This window comes from Sus scrofa, chromosome 7, assembly GCF_054392235.1.
Source record: "Sus scrofa isolate SSC_HxYL_T2T_F1_AM1 chromosome 7, Sscrofa_HxYL_maternal_Yorkshire_Landrace_v2.0, whole genome shotgun sequence".
Lineage (NCBI taxonomy): Eukaryota > Metazoa > Chordata > Mammalia > Artiodactyla > Suidae > Sus > Sus scrofa.
In genome coordinates, this window is record NC_139389.1 from 89,106,212 (window position 1) to 89,128,366 (window position 22,155).

At 36.8% G+C, this 22,155-nt stretch overlaps 3 protein-coding genes across 3 annotated transcripts in view; all 3 read right to left on the reverse strand.

Annotated features, from left to right (window-relative positions):
• Positions 1-2,946: 2,946 nt before the first annotated feature.
• On the reverse strand, positions 2,947-6,498 carry LOC100156339 (olfactory receptor 4F3/4F16/4F29-like). The gene has a single exon (XM_001927896.3). It carries the CDS (start codon positions 3,901-3,903, stop codon positions 2,947-2,949), a length of 957 nt encoding a protein of 318 aa, XP_001927931.3. The 5' UTR covers positions 3,904-6,498.
• A 5,968-nt stretch (positions 6,499-12,466) lies between these two features.
• On the reverse strand, positions 12,467-13,420 carry LOC100515784 (olfactory receptor 4F3/4F16/4F29-like). Its single transcript, XM_003128602.3, has one exon. The coding sequence runs from the start codon at positions 13,418-13,420 to the stop codon at positions 12,467-12,469; it is 954 nt and encodes a 317-aa protein (XP_003128650.3).
• Positions 13,421-16,184: 2,764 nt separating this feature from the next.
• Positions 16,185-22,155, reverse strand: part of LOC100155519 (olfactory receptor 4F6-like) — a 157,516-nt gene continuing 151,545 nt past the window's right edge. The window contains exon 6 of the transcript XR_014809260.1: positions 16,185-18,428. The gene's annotated coding sequence lies outside the window, so the exon portion shown is untranslated. The remainder of the gene's footprint in view (positions 18,429-22,155) is intronic.

Here is a 22,155-nt window from a genome sequence, read left to right on the forward strand (position 1 = left end):
TGTCTATAAACTTTGGATCATGTTAGAAAATGTGCTTCTTAATTGCTACTTAGGAATAATGTTTACTACCTTGAAGTGAGTGTAAATAGGGTGTTTGTGACAGTTGAGGCTTATATTTTGAGTGTTCCTGAGCTTTGTTAGTCAATAACCAATTATATATGACAGACAAGTCTCAATTGCCCACCTTTAAGCTGACGAAGAGTCTGTCCTTGAACAAATATTAGTCACGCTCCTTTGAGCCCTCTTCTCCACTAGGCCTCAATTAAGCTTCATCCTCACTGGGCTTGCAGAGGCCAGATATAGGAATAATCCTGTTAAATTAGTTTAGAGGAAATTCACCATTCTTGGTTTCTAATAAAATTTCTACCCCCCTACTCTTAATATCTGACCACCCCGGCTTGCCCTTAACAAGAACCTTGTTTGGTCCATTCAGCAGGAATTCTCAATACTTTTAGTGTCTCTTCTTAGCAATTTTCATCCTCCCAACCACCCCCAACCCCAATACACAGATGGGTCTGTGGCTCTTTGGCAATAAATTCCCACTTTTTCTAATTGCATTGGACGTAGAACCCATTCCACTTCTATACTGAGATCTCTTCTCCCCTATTGGAATAGCTCCCAATTAAAATAAACTTTTTCCCCTGTAAACTGTCATGCTCTGTTTTTTGTTATTGTCTTTCTTTCTTTCTTTCCTTCTTTCTTTCTCTCTTTCTTTTTCTTTCTTTCTTTTTCTTTCTTTCTTTCTTTCTTTCTCTTTCTTTTTTCTTTCTTTCTTTCTTTCTTTCTTTCTTTCTTTCTTTCTCTTTTTTAGAGTACTGTGTATGAAACAAATTTAGTTACTGTAGTTGATGTCATAAAATGGATGACTGAATCTGTATTAAAAGAATTATAGCACCCCCCCAACCAAAAAAGATTAACAATGTAAGGTAATAGGATCTGGTCTTGTTTGAAGGGGAAGAAAGAATAAAATTATCCTAAGATAAAGTATCTGTTTATTCCAAAATATGAAAGAAAGCAGTAAAGGACAAAACACAGTTAGTGGAGATTGAAAGCTGTAGAAGGTTCAAGAAGTAAATTCTGGGAGTTTCCATTGTGGTCAGCAGTAATAAACCTGACTAGTATCCATGAGATTGTGGGTTCAATTCCTGGCCTTGCTCAGTGGGTTAAGGATCCAGTGTTGGTGTGGCTGTGTGTAAGCTGGCAGCTACAACTCTGATTCAACCCCTAGACTGGGAACTTGCATATGCCATAAAAGGACAAAAAAAAAAAAAAAAGAAGTAATTTCTGTTTGCCTTGGTCATATATACTCATATCTAAATATAAATAATAAATATTTAAATAATGAGAATGAAAGTAAAAACTGATATACGTTAATATTTTGGTAAAGTTTCCATAGCTCAACTTTGATGTGTTTATTTTTTAAAACTTAGTAATGTTTTACCACCAAATACTATATTGATGGAAGACTAGAATGTGGTTTTCTCTGTTGGAATGACATGACAAATTCATCCTGGTGTATTTGTTCTGCTCGTGACTAAAAGAAGTAAATATTATTCTTTACCATGTGTAATATTCTTAGTTATCAGGGATTCTTTAGCTAACAAGGATAATTTCTTGTGCCTTGTGCTCACTTTACATGCTCCATTACTTTTTTTTTCTTTTCAGTGTTTTGGGATGCACCCGGGCACATGGAAATTCCCAGGCTAGGGGTTGTTGAAGGAGTGTTACAGCCACCAGCCTATGCCACAGCCACAGCAATGCCGGATCTGAGCAGCCTCTGTGACCTACACCACAGCTCATGGCAATGCTGGATCCCTGACCCACTGAGTGAGGCCAGGGATTAAACCTGAATCCTCATGGGTACTAGTTGGGCTAATTTTCATAGAGCCACAAAGGGAACTCCCCATGCTCCGTAACTTATAAGGTATAGTAATTGCCTATGAAAGAGCTAACGTTCCTTCTACTATTTATTTTATTTATTAACTTTAAAATTACAATTGAGGAGTTCCTTTCGTGGCGCAGTGGTTAATGAATCCGACTAGGAACCATGAGGTTGCGGGTTTGGTCCTTGCCCTTGCTCAGTGGGTTAAGGATCTGGCATTGCCATGAGCTGTGGCATAGGTTGCAGACGTGGCTCAGATCCTGCGTTGCTGTGGCTCTGGCGTAGGCCTGCGGCTACAGCTCCGATTAGACCCCTAGCCTGGGAACCTCCATATGCCGCGGTAGTGGCCCAAAGAAATAGCAAAAAGACAAAAAAAAAAAAAAAAAAAAATTACAGTTGATTTACAATGTTTCTTCAATTTGAACCAATCACACACAGTTCCCTGTGCTATACAGTAAGGCCGCATTGCCCATCCATTCCAATTCGTATCCCCTAACCCCAAACTCCCCATCTATCTCCCTCCCCCCGCAATATATTTTTTTAACTACATTTTCATTCATTAATAGGTAGCTATCCTATAATCGTTCATATTTAGAGATACCCTTACTACCTACACTTCTACTCTCGGTTGACTTGTGTCTACCAAGCAGGCATGTTGAAAGCCTAAGCCCCAATATCTGCGAATGTAACCATACTTGAAAATAGGTGTTTGCAGATGTAGTAAAGCTAAGATAAAGTCATCTTGAAGTAGGGTGGATTAGGGGATATATCTTCCTGTTCTGAAGGTTTTAAAAAAAGCTTCTCTCTTAGACGTTCCTAAAATTTACTTCATATAAATATTATTCCCTAGGAATTGAGGGTCAAGATTATTATAATCTTTGGTTATAAGTATTTTATATGCAACTCTCTTTCCTCAAAAGAACATGTTCCGCCCTCCGAATGGAAAGACAGAGTAGATTCAGTATCAGTGTACAGTCAATTTAAGGTAGGACAAACAAGAGCTTCTCTCTGAGTTTGACCACAATGAACAACAGTAATCAACAAAGGCAATTACAATACAATCATCACTTAAGAGACCTCCTGTAATTCACTAGCTGCCTGCATACTCTCCTCATTGACACCTTCATTTCTTGATTCCTGAAGGTGTAAATGATAGGATTCAAGGAAGGAGTGAGAACTGCATCAAAGATGGCCAGAAACTTATCCAGGGGTGTGGAAGGAAATGGCCACATATAGAAAAATATCAAAGGACCAAAAAATAAGATGACCACAGTGATGTGAGCTGATAGTGTGGACAGAGCCTTGGATGAACCCACTGAACACTGTTTCTTAACAGTGAGAATGATGACTATGTAGGAAATAATCAGAATGAAGAAGGAGCCAACAGAGATTAGTCCACTGTTGGCCGTGACCATGAACTCTAGTTGATCTGTGTCTACGCAGGCAAGTTTGATGAACCGAGGAAGGTCACAGTAAAAGCTGTCCAACACATTAGGCCCACAGAAGGGTAAGTTTACCACAGAAGCCAGTTGAACTGTGGAGTGGACAAGGCCAATTATCCAGGCAGCCACTAAAAGGAAGATGCACAATCTTGGGCTCATGATGGTCAGATAATGGAGAGGTTTACATATGGCAACATATCTGTCAAAGGCCATGGCTATAAGGAGCACCATCTCCACACCACCAATGACGTGGATGAAGAAGATTTGAGTGATGCAGCCACTGAAGGAGATGACTTTACGTTTCCTGAAAAGGTCATAAATCATCTTGGGAGAAGTGACAGAAGAAACTCCCATGTCAATGAAGGAGAGGTTGGCTAACAGAAAGTACATGGGGGAGTGTAAGTGAGGGTCAGAAGTCACAGTGAGCATAATGAGGGAGTTTCCCATCATGCTTGCCACGTAAAATGTGGAGGTGAACACAGAGAGGAGAAGTTGGATCTCCCATGAATTGGTGATTCCCAGGAACACAAACTCTGACACCACAGAGTTATTTTCTCCCTCTTTTGGCTTTGTTGACATTGCCACCTGAAGGTAGATAATAGGAGAAAATGTAAATTATAATAAATATGTTAATAAATTAGAAGATATGTCAAAGTTATGAATGCCTATTTCTTTTTGTAGTAAAACTACCTCAAAGCCTACAGAAAAATTGGTAGGTCTCAAGTGAAGCTGTTTTCTACCACCAAGTTGTCTCTGTGTTTAATACCCCCTCCTTCCTCCCAGGGTGGATGCCATGATATTCCATATGAAATTCAAGATGGCCAACAAGAGTAACAGGAAGTCAACCCAAACGTTTCTATTTTTGGGGTTAAATACAAATACAATCTGGCTCCAGATGTTAGAATTAATCACGCATAAGGAATCATTGTTGTAATTGTTTCTAAGCCTATAAACCTTCATCTGGCCCCACCTGTAGGACTATAGTCATCTTCAATATTACTGAAATGTTTACCACATCTACGAAATCTTGTTTTGTCATTACTAGCATTTATTTTACTATCACCTATACTACAGTAAACTGATTACAATTCTAACTCCTGAAGTAGACTCTAAGCTTCTGGAAGGCAGGCATTTTGACTCATTTGTATTTGTACTTCCTGAAGCAAAGAAAAAATGGTCCACACAGAGACAGAGAGGTGCAGGTCCATGAAGCCTGTTACCAGGTTGTATCATATTAGGTACAGAGTGTGTGAGTGAGTATTTAACAACTTCTCTAGCAACTTGATATACAGTGACCTCAAGTTTCTGTTTCTAAATTTCGCAAAAGTAATAGATCATGAAAGATTAGAAATTACTGCAAAAAAATCTTATCCTTCAACACAGGTAATTTTAGAAACATTGTCTTAGGATACCTAGCACATAATCTGAAGAGCTTCAAACTATGATATGCATAATGTAGTGGTAGAAATAATTTTGTACAAATCTCCATATAAGGACTTAACACATTATCTCATAAATATTAACTGTCATTTACAGAAACACCTTAAATTAGCAAAAGGAATATAGGTTTTGGATTTAGATTACAAGATATTTTCTAATGTTTAGTCACTGAGAGCTTTACCTTTTTACTTAAGCTCTTTGAGCCTCAGTTTATTTATCTATGAAATTGCAGTTAGTAAAATAATATTGTGTCTTAATCATATGGCTATTTAAGTATTTAGTAAACATAATGTTACATTTGGTAAATGTTATATTTCACTTGCCCTAATAGCAATTAATATGTGAGACATAATGGATAAATGAATAAGAAAATAAAACACTACTAACAAGGAGCATAAAACTTTCACATTGGAAAATATATTTCAAGACATTTTTATGAATGCATATAATGTTCACATTTTCTTAGTGATAGAAATTAAGAAATCTTGGATAAGTTTAACAGATTAGCTCTCAAAGAACACTGTATTCTTAGCAGTACTTACCACCACAAATGTAAATTATTATTTATTGCTCCTTCCCAGTTAGGCTGAAAGCCCCATAAATTCATAGACCACATCGCTTTTCTTCACACCAATGTATCAAAAATTTAGATCATAACTAAAAATTTGCTGAAAGAGTACATAAAATGTATTTGCTTGCATTAGACACTGACTAGGTGAAGAAAAAAGGTAAGTCTAGGGTCTAGGAATTCAGTAAAGTGAAAAACTGGAAAGAAAGGCAAAAGTAGGAATAGGATTAAAGGAAGTACTAGTCTTCAATCTAGCAAAAGAGAGAACTCAATGAGGTCCACTTTGGGACCTAGTGATAAATTCAATATCATTAATTTAGGAAACTCTCAAGTCATTATTGATCAGGAAGTAAATAGCCAATTACGTTAAATAACTTGACCACAAACATAAATCTACTTGGTGTTAGAGCTTCTATTAGAACTCCAATCTATGGTCTCCAAGATCAGGTCTCTGTCCAGTACCTTATTTTCTTTTATTTATTCATGAATTCATGAATAAAAACATGTGATGTAGTGATGGCAGAAATTCCAGAGGGAAAGATAAGCCCCTCTTATAGTTGATGACTGACATTCATTGACATATTGGTAATTGTTTCTTTGGTGTCCATGATTATTCATCCCTGACAATTCTCTAGCAGCTAAGTCATGTACCCCAGCATCTTAGGAAACCTGGCAGTCTGATGAAACATTTCTTCTTACACTACTTGTTTGGACAAATACTCTAATTTGGAAGAAAGTTTTTTGGATAGACTCATGATATAAAATGCCAGTTGAATTAGTTCTGCTCAATCTCTCTTTCTTTAGAGATTCCTAAGACCCCTGAACAGAGTCCACAATGAGCTAACTACTTCAAAGCCTCCATAAAGTTGCCTATACTCAGGTTCTATCACTTTCATGAAATTGCTCTTGATTCCTGCAGCCTGAGTAGTGTTCTGATTCCAGTGTTTCATTTTAACTTCCCAAATGGATGATGAGATGATTCTACCTTTCATATGTCTTTGTAAGCTGCACAATTGCCTAGAAAAGTGCTAGAGGACATAACAGGTCATCAGTGAAAATTGTGAGTGCCCTATTTGAGTCAAAGTATATTCAGACTGACCACCAATCTCTGTGTGGATGCAGGGACTCTGGACTCCATCTGGGACTTCTGGTTCAAAATCAACTGTGTGTACGATTGCATTGTCTCTGAATTGGTCTCTATTTTAGTGCTGACAAAATCTTACAGCAGTTAACTTCTACTTTTAAAAAGCTACATGGGATAATGAAATGAATATAGGCTTCAGCATCTAAAAAAGCATATTTCACGGTGTTCCTGTCGTGGCGCAGTGTTTAACGAATCTGACTAGGAACGATGAGATTGAGGGTCCAGTCCCTGGCCTTGCTCAGTGGGTCGACGATCTGGCATTGTCCTGAGCTGTGGTGTAGGTCACAGACATGGCTCGGATCCCGCATTGCTGTGGCTGTGGTGTAGGCTTGTGGCTACAGCTCTGATTAGACCCCTAGCCTGGGAACTCCATATGCAGCGGGAGCAGCCCTAGAAAAGGCAAAAAGACAAACAAAACAAAACTAAACTAAACTAAACAAAACAAAACCAAAACAACAACAACAACAAAAAACAAAGCATATTTCACATTCTGTCTCCTAATTACCTATTGACCTTCAGTAACAGATGTTTCATTTCTGGGCCCTTTGCCCATCTGTAAAATGGAGAAAATTTGTGTCTAACAGAACTGAGAATGTAAGATAGTATTTGTCACCCAGTCCAGTTAATTCTTCCTTTTTGATGCACTTGCTAATGGAAATAATATATATGTCCATGATGAGGTCATATATAAGTAAATTATTGTAAATTAATAAAACATAAGAAATTATTTGGATAGGAAACTTAATGAACTAGATTGGTATTTGTCATCATGAGAAAAAAGTCTCAAAAATGTAATGTTGGGAGTTTCCATTGTTGCTCACTGGATTACAAACCTAATACCCATAAGGATGTGGGTTCAATCCCTGGACTTTCTCAGTGGGTTAAAGATCCAACATTTCTGGGAGCTGTGGTGTAGTTCATATACATGGCTCTGAACCCATGCTGGATATACTATGATGGGGTTTGGTATGAGAAAAATAATGCTTATATATGTATGATTGGGTCACTTTACTATACAGCAGAAATTGGCACAGCATTGTAAATCAACTATACTTCAGTAAAAATTAAAAATATTGCCTCCATCAAATATAGGCTAAAGGTTTTAATAAAGTGGAAAGTATGACCTAAACAACAAAGGTAGGCTTCAGTATGGGAAAAGTAGATTGCAATTCATATAGCAATAGGTATGTCTGATTACGTATTTATAACATAACAATTCAACAAAGACAGAAGAGGATATAACTCTTCCTTTTGAAGGGTAATTGAAAAATAAGAACATAATTAATTTGAGTAGGAAAATGCATAAAAAGACTGAGAGGAATTCTGAAGAGACACCCCCTCTCAAAAAAAAAATAGAGTATATAAAAATGAAGAAGGATAAAGGGAAAAGAATTAAACTATGTCAAAATAAACACTAAAAAGGAAGAGAAATAAGGAAACTGTATGTATAATGACAAAGAGAAAAAAGACAAGGCCCACTTTAAATAAGATGTAGTTTTTGAGATATGATTTGCATTACTTTCTGGGTCCACTCTCAGAAATTCTAAAATTATAAACAACTTTTAGTACTATGTCTGCAGTGTTTTAAAGCACTGTTCTTGGGGCTTTCTCCACAACTCTTTAAGAGTTATACACTTTTAGTTGTGAATTTGTTTGAGTTGTTGCTCTCCAATACCCTTCAACTATGTAAGAACTGGGAATTTGAAAAAAAGTGTTCAGGATTCCTGCTGTGGCTCAGTGGTAATGAACCTGACTAGAATCCAGGAGGATGCAGGTTCAATCCATGGCCTTGCTCAGAGGGTTGGGGATCTGGTGATGCTGTGAGCTGCGGTATAGTTTGAGAGGCAGCTTGAATGCTGAGTTGCTGTGGCTGTGATATGGGCTGGCAGCTACAGCTCAGATTCGACCCTAGCCTGGGAGCTTCCACATGCTGCAGGGGAAGCCCTAAAAACACACAAAAAAAGACAAAAAAATTCAAAGGGGAAGGAACTATAAATACAAAACCTAGTAGGATAATACTGATGGTTCTAACTTACCCTGAAATGCATACTAGAAAAATGAAAGTTAAAGACGTCAAAAATAAATTTTTCCTAGATAAGGGAAAAGGAAAAGAAATGTAAAACCTAATCTTAGAAAATACAGAAACTCATCATTTGATGTGTGAAGCTCACATGTCAAAGTTTTAATCCACTTGAGGAGTGGTCAGGATTCTATCTGCACCCTAAGCAACAGTCATAGATAGGATTCTAGGAGGGAACACCAGGGTATGATCCTTATTTACCTGGAAGTCATCAAATACCTACAATCAATCTCTGGTTAATCAGGTTCTGAAACTACCATCACTTATCAAGTATGCTCAGAAGAGAAAGTTTTAAAGTTGTTTTTCTCAAACCCATTACTTATAATAATGCTACTAATTAGATACACATGTTAGAAAAGGAAGAGCTGTTTCATTTTACTGTGATTAGTCCTTTTTCATGACCTGTATAGAATTGATTAATCTTCCAGAAACAGATTCTCAAAACATTTTATCCTTTATAGATGAAGGAAATACTGGTTGTTGGGATTCCAAATAATAGAATTATCAAACTTAAAGGGGACCCACAGACATCAAATAATTTTCAAAATCTAAACCATCATTCAAACAAATTTTTTGTCAATCTAAAAACATTGAGAGATTAGACCCTGACTCAGCTAAAATGGATTGCATGTTATCTTTCAAATTGTCATAAAATCCTTCTTCACACCTAAGTAAAAGTCTCCTTACCCTAATTTAAGACTTTTTTTTTTTTACTTTTTATAACTAAGTACGACATAATTTCAGTGTCCATTTCATTAACTTTTTGTCTACCTTACAAAATAAGCTTTCGGTTTTCAAGACTCAAAAATTAACTCCTTTTATATTTCCTTTTAGGTCTCTTTCCAATCTACCTTTCTGCCAACCCCCTCTCCCCCAAAAAATGACATTTGTCAACTTTCTCTAAAGCCTTCTTCATTCTACTTACAGTTTGGAGGTAAAATTAATAAAAATAATTGGAAAAAGTAAAGTAGGTAAGAGTACAGGAGAACCAACTCACCTGGTATTTTTCATTTTGTTTGTAAATTTTGCACATCATATTTTAAGTTGACATGTTATTGGAAATAATTTATTCAGATTTGTATCTTTGGATGTCTCTCTATTTAGGAATCTATAAGACTATTATTCATCTTGAAAATGTTACAAATACCTAATACACATGCTTCCATTTTCACTGAGAATCAACTTATACTTTACCTTTTTTGAAAAACTAATGGAGATTATAGGAAACCCATGATTTTTTTAGTTTCATGGGTCACCAATTTTTCTCACCTGTTTATCAAATTTGGAAGATGAGAATCATTCATAATAATCATTGCTGGAAACACCTGAATGCTGACCCCTAACAATGTAAAGGAATTTGACTTTTTCCAGTAATATCTTTCACATTACCTCAACACTGTGTAATTCTAGTTAAATTCAAGGTCTATTTATCATTTCCAGCATGTCAATACATTTTTCACAATTATTCTTCACTACTAGTCAATTTGTTACTCTAGATGTTAGCTATCTTTTTTGGGTAACACTCATGTAGTCATGTCCACAGCATGACTTTCAACAACAGAATCATGTCTGACAACAGAACCACTCTACTTATTGTTAAACTTATCCTCATTCTTCTATTTTACCTCTATAAAGAAAAGGCATTTCCGTGAAATCTTTGACTTTTCCTGTGCTCTCTAACGCAGAGTCCCATAAAATCTTGCCATATGTGGAAGTGAAGGTTAGTAACGGCTCTAGAGGACACTGACCACTGATAATGCAAAGACTAAAGTTTAGAGGAGTTCATGGATCATGGGACTTTACTCCTAGAGAGCTATTTGGATTGACCAGAACAAAGGTCCTCAAGACTCCTAATTAGGCACTAGAGACCAAGAGGAAAAAGCATATGTTTATCAACATAGAAGGATAGCCTATACTGTGTTCAAGTTTTTAATTATCTTGATTTAAAACTTTCAAATATTTCAGCATATGGCTTATGAGCTTCCACTTTCACCCCAGCCCTCTCATCCCCACAAATTTCAGAGGCAAGCCCTTTTTCATCTGCTAGTTCATGAGGATCCCCAAGTTGTCAAAGGCCAGTCTTATCTGTGTTCCTTTGGAAACACTCTTTCCTGGGGCACTAGGACCTCTGAACCTGGTATAACAAAGATCACAAGAATAGGAAGCAAAAACTTGCATACCTGCTAATTATGTCTTACTTTTAAAGTGACTTTTTAATACCTTGCTTTCATATATACAGGTATATACAGGCTATAGGACAGTGGCCATTGGTTTAAGATATATACTGCATCAAGTAGGCAGTATCCTAAACTTTTAAGTTGTTTACCTCCTAGTTGGTAAAAAGCTGAGTGTTCATTCACCAGGGCATTCTATCACCCCATCAGTTAGTTTTTTTTCTGAGCTATGGGGCATGAGTAAGTCCAGTGAATTCTAAGGGTGTGAGCCTGTTTTCACACTTTATTTTCTACAAAAATGTGTCCAAATCCAAAGTTGCATGGGATACTATATGAACAGATAAGGCAGAAAAGCTATTCTGTAAGTCCATAAGTCGTTGTGCTGGCAGAAACACTGTGGTTGGGAAAGAAAAATAACTACTGAGAATACATTTATACCACTATGAAGACAAGTTTCTAATCCTTCCAGAAAAGTTGGACAGCAAGTCAACTGAGAGCTTGATGATGTGTGGCAGTGTAGAATGTCCCAAGGCTTTACTTCCACATTGAAAGCTTTGGCATTCAGTCATGACAGCCAGATCACCCACAGTGAGGCGAAATTCATACGGTTGTGTCTATGCAGAGACTTCAATTATTCTGTTACAGCCACTGCTTAGTAGTAGGAAAAAATGAATATGTGATACCAATGAAGCAATATGAAGCTGACTGACAGTATAGAGGCAAGTCATCTTGTTCCTCTATAGTGAATAATCTCTTCATAGACTTTTGCATGGGTATTCTCTGTGCCCTCTCTGAAAAGGCCATCCACAAACCCTAGACTCCATTTCAAGAAATTTATACTCTTGTTCTTTCTTAGGTCTTAACAACCAAACCAGAAAAACCCTGGTGTTTCCCTGTTCTCTGCATTGAAGAACAGCTTCCAAGGCTTCTACCCAGAGGTGTGTGACTATTGGACCCTGACACGCATGTGCTCAAAGATTCTTCCCTCCTTGCACAGTCCTGTCAGAGACCCATAGGAGTGTAGAATGTGGCGGGCTGCAGCAACAACAGGAAGACTCAGTTCAATCCTCACTTAGCAAACCCCCTCTTAGGTACTAATGGGAAATCCTGTCGGTGAGATAGGATTTTATTAAAAAGAGAGGGGGGTTCCGGTCGTGGCTCAGTGGTTAACAAATCTGACTAGGAACCATGAGGTTGTAGGTTCGATCCCTGTCCTTGCTCAGTGGGTTAAGGATCCGGCATTGCTGAGCTTGGTGTAGGTCACAGACATGGTGTGGATCCCGTGTTGCTGTGGCTGTGGTGTAGGCCGGTAGCTACAGCTCCGATTAGACCCCTAGCCAGGGAATCTCCATATACTGCGGGAGCGGCCCAAGAAATGGCAAAAAGACCCAAAAAATAAATAAATAAATAGAGAGAGAGAGACAAGCTTTCCCTGCCTGAAGACCTTAAAGAAGTATGTATTTCTGGTACTTACTTCGTATGTATACTAGACCTTAGGAATTGAGGCTCAAAGTTACCATAATCTTAGATTTTAACTACTTCATATAACTTCTTTCCATGTAACTCCTTTTCTCTTTTTAATGTGAATGGCTATCCCTCCTAAATGAAAGACAAAATAGACTTGATATCAGAGTGTATAATAACTCTAAGTGCAAAAAGAAAAGTTTTTTTTCTAGGTTTAACCATCAGTAATGAACATCACTAACCAGCAGGTGTCTTCACAATACAGGAATCACTTAAGAGATCTTCCTATAACTCATCAGCTGCCTGCATACTCTCTTCATTGCCACCTTCATTTCTTGATTCCTGAATGTGTAAATGACAGAATTCAGGAAAGGAGTGAGAACTGCATCAAAGATGGCCAGAAACTTATCCAGGGGTGTGTAGAGAGATGGCCATGTATAGACAAATATCAGAGGACCAAAGAATAAGATGACCACAGTGATGTGAGCTGATAGTGTGGACAGAGCCTTGGATGAACCCACTGAACACTGTTTCTTAACAGTGAGAATGATGACTATATAGGAAATAATCAGAATGAAGAAGGAGCCAACAGAGATTAGTCCACTGTTGGCCGTGACCATGAACTCTAGTTGATCTGTGTCTACGCAGGCAAGTTTGATGAACCGAGGAAGGTCACAGTAAAAGCTGTCCAACACATTAGGCCCACAGAAGGGTAAGTTTACCACAGAAGCCAGTTGAACTGTGGAGTGGACAAGGCCAATTATCCAGGCAGCCACTAAAAGGAAGATGCACAATCTTGGGCTCATGATGGTCAGATAATGGAGAGGTTTACATATGGCAACATATCTGTCAAAGGCCATGGCTATAAGGAGCACCATCTCCACACCACCAATGACGTGGATGAAGAAGATTTGAGTGATGCAGCCACTGAAGGAGATGACTTTACGTTTCCTGAAAAGGTCATAAATCATCTTGGGAGAAGTGACAGAAGAAACTCCCATGTCAATGAAGGAGAGGTTGGCTAACAGAAAGTACATGGGGGAGTGTAAGTGAGGGTCAGAAGTCACAGTGAGCATAATGAGGGAGTTTCCCATCATGCTTGCCACGTAAAATGTGGAGGTGAACACAAAGAGGAGAAGTTGGATCTCCCATGAATTGGTGATTCCCAGGAACACAAACTCTGACACCACAGAGTTATTTTCTCCCTCTTTTGGCTTTGTTGACATTGCCACCTGAAGGTAGATAATAGGAGAAAATGTAAATGATGGTAATTACATTAATAAACTAGAAGAAGAGAGGTTAAATGTATGAAAGCCTACCTCACAATAGTGTTAAAACTGACCCAACATGCTTATGGCCTCTAAAATGGGCTCATAACCGAGAAATGAGCGGCTGTCATGTAGAGCTGTTCTTACCACCAAATTGTCTCTACCTACCTTTGATATTTAATATCCTTTGCTTTCTCCCATGGTTAATGCCCTCTAACTCATGAGATACAAGCTGGTCAACAAGAGTAATAGAAATTCAACCCCCAGTTTTTTATTTTTAGTTCAAATCTCCCCTAATCTGACCCCAGTCACAGAGAACTAATTATTATTTCAATCTCTTCCAAGACTGTAAGCCTTATCTGGTACCACTGTTGGGACTATATTCATATTCAATATTCCTTATATGTTTAGGAGATCTATAAAGTTTTGTTTTGCTATTATTAGCATTTATAACTGTTTTTTTTTGGTTTGTTTTTGCTTGTTTGTTTTTGTGTAGTGCAATGGACTGAGGACAGTTCTGACTCACCAAGTAGACTCTAAGCTTCTTTTTTTGTGTGAGTGTCTTTTTTGCCTTTTCTATGGCTGCTCACATAGCATATGGAGGTTCCTAGGCTGGGGGTCTAATCGGAGCTGTAGCCACTGGCCTATGCCACAGCCACAGCAACACGGGATCTGAGCCACATCTGCAACCCACACCACAGCTCATGGCAACACTGGATCCTTAACCCACTGAGCAAGGCCAGGGATCGAACCTACAACCTCATGATTCCTAGTTGGATCCATTAACCACTGAACCATGATGGGAACTCTAGACTCTAAGCTTCCAGAAGTCAGGGATTTTGACACATTCATATTTGGACTCCCTGAAGCAGAGAAAAAGTGACTCACACAGAGAGGTGGCAGGTCAATTTATATCACACTAGGTACAGAGTTTGTGATTCAGTATTTGAAAACTTCTCTAGCAATTTGATATATAGTGACCCCAAGTTTATGATTTCATATTTTACAAAACTAATAGTTTCTGAAGGACTAGAAATTAAAGAAAAAATTCTTATCCTTCAACACAGGTAATTTTAGGAACACTTCATACATGACCTGAAAATCTTAAAACAATGAAATGCATATTGTAGTAGAAACCATATTGTAGAAATCTCTAATAGGAAAAGGGCTTGTCCCATTACCTTGTAATTATTAACTCTTAGTTAGAAATATATCATAGTTTATCAAATGGAATATGGGTTTTGGATTTACATTTCAAGATTTATATTAATGTTCATCCATTGATAGCTTTATCTTGTGCAAGTTACTTTAACTCCTTGAGCTTCAGTTTATTTATCTATGAAATTTTAATTAGTAAAATAACTAATACCTATCAAATGGCCATATTTGAAATGTTATGTTTTCTTCTCCTTATTTAACTTGGCATAAGAGTACTCAAAACATGAGAAACAGTGAATGAACAAGAAAATCAAACACTCCATTCTATATTCTTTCCTCCTTTGTTATAGATTAGTTGACTGTAGATGCATGGGTTTAATTCTGGGCTTTCTATCCTGTTCCACTGATCTATATTTCTGTCTTTGTGCCAGTACCATATTGTTCTGATGATTGTTGCTTTGTAGTATAGGCTAAAGTCGGGGAGCCTGATTCCTCCAGCTCCATTTTTCTTTTCAGGATGTCTTTGGCTGTTTTGGGCCTTTTGTGCTTCCAGACAAACATTAAAATATTTTGTTGTTCTGTGAAAAATGTCCTTACCACCTTACACCAGCCAGAATGGCCATCATCCAAAAGTCTACAAACAATAAGTGCTGGAGAGGGTGTGGAGAAAAAGGAACCCTAGTACACTGTTGGTGGGAATTGGTGCAACCACTGTGGAAAACAGGATGGAGATTCCTCAGAAAACTAAAAATAGAAGTACCATTTGATCCAGCAATCCCACTCCTGGTCATCTATGCAGAGAAAACCATGACTCACAAAGACACATGTACTCCGATGTTCAGTGCAGCACTATTTGCAACAGCCAAGACATGGAAACAACCTAAATGTCCATCGACAGAGGAGTGGATCAAGAAGAGATGGTACATATACACAATGGACTATTACTCAGCCATTAAAAGGAATGAAATACCAGCATTTCATGGACCTAGAAATTATCATGCTAAGTGAAGTCAGCCATGCGATGAGACACCAACATTGAATGTTTTCACTGACATGTGGAATCTGAAAAAAGAATAGAATGAACTTCTTTGCAGAACAGAGACTGACTCACAGACTTTGAAAATCTTATGGTTTCCAAAGGAGACAGTTCAGGGGTTGGGGGGATGTGCTGCAGTTGTGGGATGGAAATCCTATACAATTGGATTGTGATGATCATTGTACAAGTATAAATATAATAATTTCATTGAGTAATAAAAATTATTTTTAAAAAAGGGAATTTAAAATCTACGAAGGGAGAAATGTTTGGAAATAGGGTTGTAAAGGGTTTCTGCTGTGTTGCACCTGGTTAAGGATCCAGCCTTGTCTCTGGCAGCACAGGTTCAATCCCCTGCCCTATACAGTGGGTTGAAGATCCGGTGTTGCCACAACTATGGAGTCGGTCAAAGCTATGGCTCAGATTTGATCCCTGGACCAGGTGCTTCCATATGCCATGGTTGCAGTCAAAAAGGAAAAAAAAATAGGGTTATGATACTGGTTTCCAGTATTACAGAACACCATTGTGGAGTTTTGTTTTTTTTTTTCATTAAATAAGCATTTGTTAAATAACTATGATATTGCAAATGCTACACAAAATTTTATGTCCACCCTGAGGATACAGTTATGCAGACACAGTATTTTGTCCTTTGGCACTTAAAGTCTGACCATAAATAGAAACATCAAATTAATTTCAAGTGCTACAGGACACAAGATAGGAAAACATAAACCAGTCTGGGTGTCAGAGAAGGACTCCCTAAGGAAGTATTATTTAAAGTGAAGATGAGGAGTTCTCCTTGCGGCTCAGTGGAAAGGAACACAGCTAGTACCCATGAGGATGCTGATTGAATCCCTGGCCTGGCTTAGTGAGTTAAGGATGTGGCGTTGCATGAACTGTGATGTAGGTCTCAGATGCAACTTGGATCTGGCATTGCTGTGGCTGTGGCATAGGCCAGCAGCTGTAGCTCCGATTTGACCCTTATCCTGGGAACCTCCATGTGCCATGGGTGCAGCCCTAAAACGCAAAAAAATTAAAAAATAAACAGAAGTTGAATAGGATGCAGCCATTGGCTAAGCTGGGGAGAAGGTAATCCTATAAAAATTGGATTGTGATGATCATTGTACAACTATAAATGTAATAAACTCATTGAGTAATAAAAAATATATAAAAAAGAAAATCAAACACTACTGATCAATGAGGAGCATCATAGTTTTATATCAGAAACTATTTTTCAATAAACAACTATGATACATATATCATTCGCATTTTCATAGTGATGGAAAATTAAACTATCTTCTATAATTTTAATTGATTTGTTCTTAAAGAACACTGTATTCTTAGCAGTACTTATAACAAATGCAATTTATTATTTGTTTAATTTCTTCTTCCCAACTAGGTTGCAAGCCCTAGAAAACCATAGACCACATCTGTCTTCTTCAATCCAATGTATTACATTTTGCAATTGCAAATAATTATTTGCTAAAAGGGTGAATAAAATGTGTAGGTGACCCTTGAACAGCATGGGTTTGAACTTTGTGAATCCATTTACAGTGGATTTTTTTAATGTATTATTTTCAACATATACAAAAATGTGTGCGTAGAACACTAAGACTTGTACTGAAGTGGATATCCTATCCTTACATAGGCATAAGGTGTGTAACCTTTAATATAAAATTAATATGGGATTAGTTTTCTTACTCTTTTATAATTTTGTTTTCAAAAATTACTTTACCATACAGTATATCTTTATCTCTCTCACAACTGAAGAAACTGTATTATCAGCCTATGGTCACAGGTAAATGTGGTCATACATAAAAAAAGTAGCAATGTTTCCAATACTAAGTTATGACTATGATTTTAATGCTATATGCATAAAATTTTATAACAATTCATTGATTGGGTATATGCATGGCTACTATGAAGTAACTGTATTGATTACCCTAGGCTACCATAAGGCAACCATATTGCTGCTTATTCATTATCAGTACATAATTTGTTATAACTAAACATCAAGTTCTTCCATTCTTCATTTCATGTTTTATGTCTAGTGTTAGTAATATGTGTAACATCTGCAGTGCATTTTATCCTATTAGACATATATGTATAGGCATTGGCAGGTGATTTATCTTGTAAACAGATAGTGTAAACTTACAATACTGTAAAGGTATTTTTTCTTCCTTACAATTTCTTAGTAACATTTTCTTTACTCCCACTTACGTTATTGTGTGAATATAGTATATAATACCTTTAATGTACAAAATATGTGTTAATCCACTAGTTGTTATCTATAAGCCTTCCAGGGAACAATAGGCTAATAGAAATTAAATTCTGGAAGAACAAAAGTCATACATGTATTTTCCACTGCCCAGGGAGCTGCTGTCCACATTCCTAAGTTTTTCAAGGATCAAATGTATTTGCTTGTGTTAGACACTCACCTGGTGAGAAAAGAAGGAAAGTTCAAGAGGGTGGGGAAATTTCAGCAAAGTGAAATTTATGTCTGGAGGGAAACCCAAAGTAGGAATAAAGCTAAAAGAAGTCTTCAGTCTAGTCAAAGAAAGTGAAATCAATGAGTTCCACTTTGGGATCTGCTGGTAAATTTAATGTCCCTTATTTAGGAAAATCATTAGTCATTATAGATCAGGAAATCAATACTCAAATAAACTAAATAACCTGACCAAAACCATAAATGGACTTAGAGCTCATCTTAGAACATATATACAAACTCTGATTTCCTGCTTTATTTTTTCTTTATTCATGACTTCCTGAGGACACAACCTGAAAAAAAAAAAAAATAACACACAAGGAAGAGTGACAGTAGAAATTGTTGGGGAAAGATAAGCCCCTATTATAGCTGCTGATTACCATTTATTGTTATACTGGTTACTGCTGCCCTGGGTGCCATGATTAATCACCCTTGACAACTTTCTATCACTAATTAAGGTACCTCAGTGTCCTGGGAAACTTGGTAGTCTGCTAAAACATTTGCTCTTACTCTGCTTATTTGGACAAGCACTGTTATTTGGAACAGAAGGCTTTTTGGATGGACTCATGATACAAAATGCCAGTTTACCTTGTTGTACGCAAACTCTCTCTCTCCAGAGGGACCTCAGACAACAGAAGGGGATCAGCATGAACTAATTACTTAGAAGTGTCCATAAAATTTCCTGATTTTAAGTTCTACTTTCTTCATGAAATCACTCTTGATTCCTCCAACCTGAGTAATTTCCTGTTTCTAGTGTTTCACTTTAACTCCCCACATGGACCATGAGACAACTCGACCTATCATATTTATTTATAAACAGCACAGTGCCTAGAAGAGTGCTAGAGGACATAACAGGTCTTCAGTGAAAAGCTCATTCTAGTCAAAGCGTATTGAGGTAGATCACCAATCTCAAGGTGGATACAGGAACCCTAGGCTTCAATTGGGACTTCAGATTAAAGACAGACCCTGTGTAAGATTTCATCCTTCTTTGAATTTGTCTCTATTTTAGCTCTTATAGTATCTCATAACAGTTGTCTTTATTATTTTTTAAAGAAGCTGCATGCAATAAAAAAATGAGTATAGGATTCAGTATCTGAAAAAGCATATTTCGTATTCTTCTACCTAATCATTTGGTGATTTGGGCAACATATATTTCATCTCTGAGCCCTTTTCCCCTCTATAAAATAGAGAAAATTGATATCTTACAGAACTGAGAATGTGAGATAATATTTATCATCAAATACAATTGTCTTCCTCTTTGATGCCCTTGATAATGGAAATAATATAAATCTCTTCAGTGAGGTCATATGTTAGTAAATTATTGTAAATTAACAAAATATAATGGATTATTTGTAAAGGAAACTGAATAAACCAGATTTACATCTATCATTATGAAAAAAATTAAAATATAATGATTTAAAGTATCAAATTACAAAATAATTTGTTAAGTGATATAATTTTTTTAATTAAAACAAAAACTATTAAACAAACAAGTAAACAAATAAACAACTATAAACATTTGAAGAAGGCTGTCCAACAACTTCAGTATAGTGATTTTCTCTGGGGAAGGTAAAAGGAATCTTATAGGATGAGTTAATTTAATTATATTTGTAATGATTTAATTACCAAAAAATCTGATAAAAATTAACCAATGTACATTTTTAAATACTGAACACTGCCAATCACTTAATTTGGAATACTATTTTTTTTTCTTTTTAGAGCTGCACCTGTGGCATAGAGAAGTTTCTAGGCTGGGGGTTGAATCCTAGCTACAGCTGTTGGCCTGCACCACAGCCACAGCAATGAAGAGCCTTAACCCACTAAGCAAGGCCAGGGATTAAACCCACATCCTCATGGATATGAGTTAGGTTCTTACCTGCTAAGCCAGTATGGGAGCGCCCTTGAATCCCTTTTAAATTAGTGAAATATGTCCCAATTTCTTTTTCTTTCTTCCTTTCTTTCTTTCTTTTTTTTTTTTTTTTTTTTTGGCTTTTGTCTTTTTAGGATAGCACCCGCAGCATATGGAGGTTCCCAAGCTCAGGGTCCAATCAGAGCTACAGCTGCTGGCCTCCGCCACAGACACAGCAACATGGGATCTGAGCCATGTCTGTGACCTACATCACAGTTCATGGCAACGCTGTATCCTTAACCCACTTACCGAAGCCAGGGATCAAACCCGCATCCTCATAGATACTAGTCAGATTTTGTCAACCGCTGAGTCATGACAAGAATTCCCCAATTTCTTTTTTGATTTAGTGCATCTGTCTTGTATCTATCCCTTTCTCTTCTCACTGCCCTTATTTTCACCAGTTTTTACTAGATCTACCACAAACTCTATTACAATCCTCTCGTTCAAGCCTTTTTGCTGTTCTAACAAAATACAGCAATTTTCAAAACAGACCCAATCATAGTGTTAATGGGTCCTTTTCTTGCTTCCATATAACCTTCAAAGTACTAAAGAGCAATCAAAGCCCTTTGGTATCTGGTTCTTTTAAATCCCCTTTCCTCTTTCATTTTTCCTACTTCCTTTCTTGTACTCTATGACCTGACATCCCTTGATGATTATCTGACAATGACGCACACTACATGCCTGTTCTTCTTTCCTAATTCCCCTTCCACCATTCCACAATCTCCACCAGCTGCCCTTCTCTTTTCTTTGGAAAAGAAGTACAACCCACACCTCAAAGTAAACACATGCAATAATGGTTAGACTGCCTTTCCTACCACCTCTTCACAGTCTAAGAAGATTCATACCTTCTTTGTTTATTTTCCTATTCATAGCACTTTATTCATGCTCCAAAGCATCACTGATCACATAACTTTATGGTTAATTTATAAGTAAATGGATTGACAAGAAGAATTGTGTTTATCCTTTTTTTGTAACCTCAACTACTAACACATACATAAAATAAAGAGGGAGGGAGGGAGACACTAAAAATATTGCCTCTGTGAAAGTTGGTTAGAGATATCAGTGATATAAAAACTCTGATCTAAACACAATGAAGGTAGCCTTCAACATGGAAAAATCAGATTGCAAATCATATTTCAACACATATAGCAGATTGTGTATTTATAATATAAAAAGACATATAGAAGAGGATATAATTGGATGCTTAAGACATTAAAATATGCCTGATTTATAACTGGTGGGATGCATAAAAAGCTGAGAAGACTTCTGAAGATCCAAAAAAAACAGAGACTAGATTATAAAAATGGAGAAGAATTAAGGAGAAAGAAACTATGCCAAAATGAAAACTAAAAATGAAGAAGAATTAAGGACTGTATGTATATAAGGGCAAAGAAGAAAGAAAAGGCCTACTTTAAATTAAGAGACAGTTTATGGAATGAGATTGTCATTACTTCCTACACTTCAGAAACTCTATAATCATAAACAAGTTTTAGTACTATGTCTGAGCTATCTTTTAAGTCCTTAGTCTCTTGGAAGTCTTTCTTCATAAACCTTTACCAGTTAAACATGTCATATTAACAACTACAAGTTGTAAATTAATTTTCTCTTTGGATCTCCAATACTTTCCACTAATATGTGGAAAAATTTGAAGAAAATGAGTTTACAGGGGAAGGAATAAATATGGAACCTAGCAGGACAATATCGACAGTTCTTTTGTTACATTGGAATGAGTACTGGGGAAAAAAAAGGTTAAAATAAGTCAAAGATAAATTTTCCACAGATATACTAAAAGGAAAAGGAAATATATGAACAAATATCAGAATATAGAAAAAGTCAGAGTTCGATGTGTAAATTTGTAGATTCTAGATGGAGCCACCAGTATATGATGCCCAGTTCACCCGGAAGTCACCAAATACCTATAATCGACCTACTGATAGATGATATTCTGAAACCACATTCTCTTATAGACTGGTTTGGCTCGAAGAGAAAGTTGTTAGACTATTTTTTTCAAACCCATTAATGATAACCATTTATGCTAACAAATTATTTATGATGTAAAAGAAAAGAACTAGCTCTTCACTTTTTATTTTGACTAAACCTTTTTCTTGACC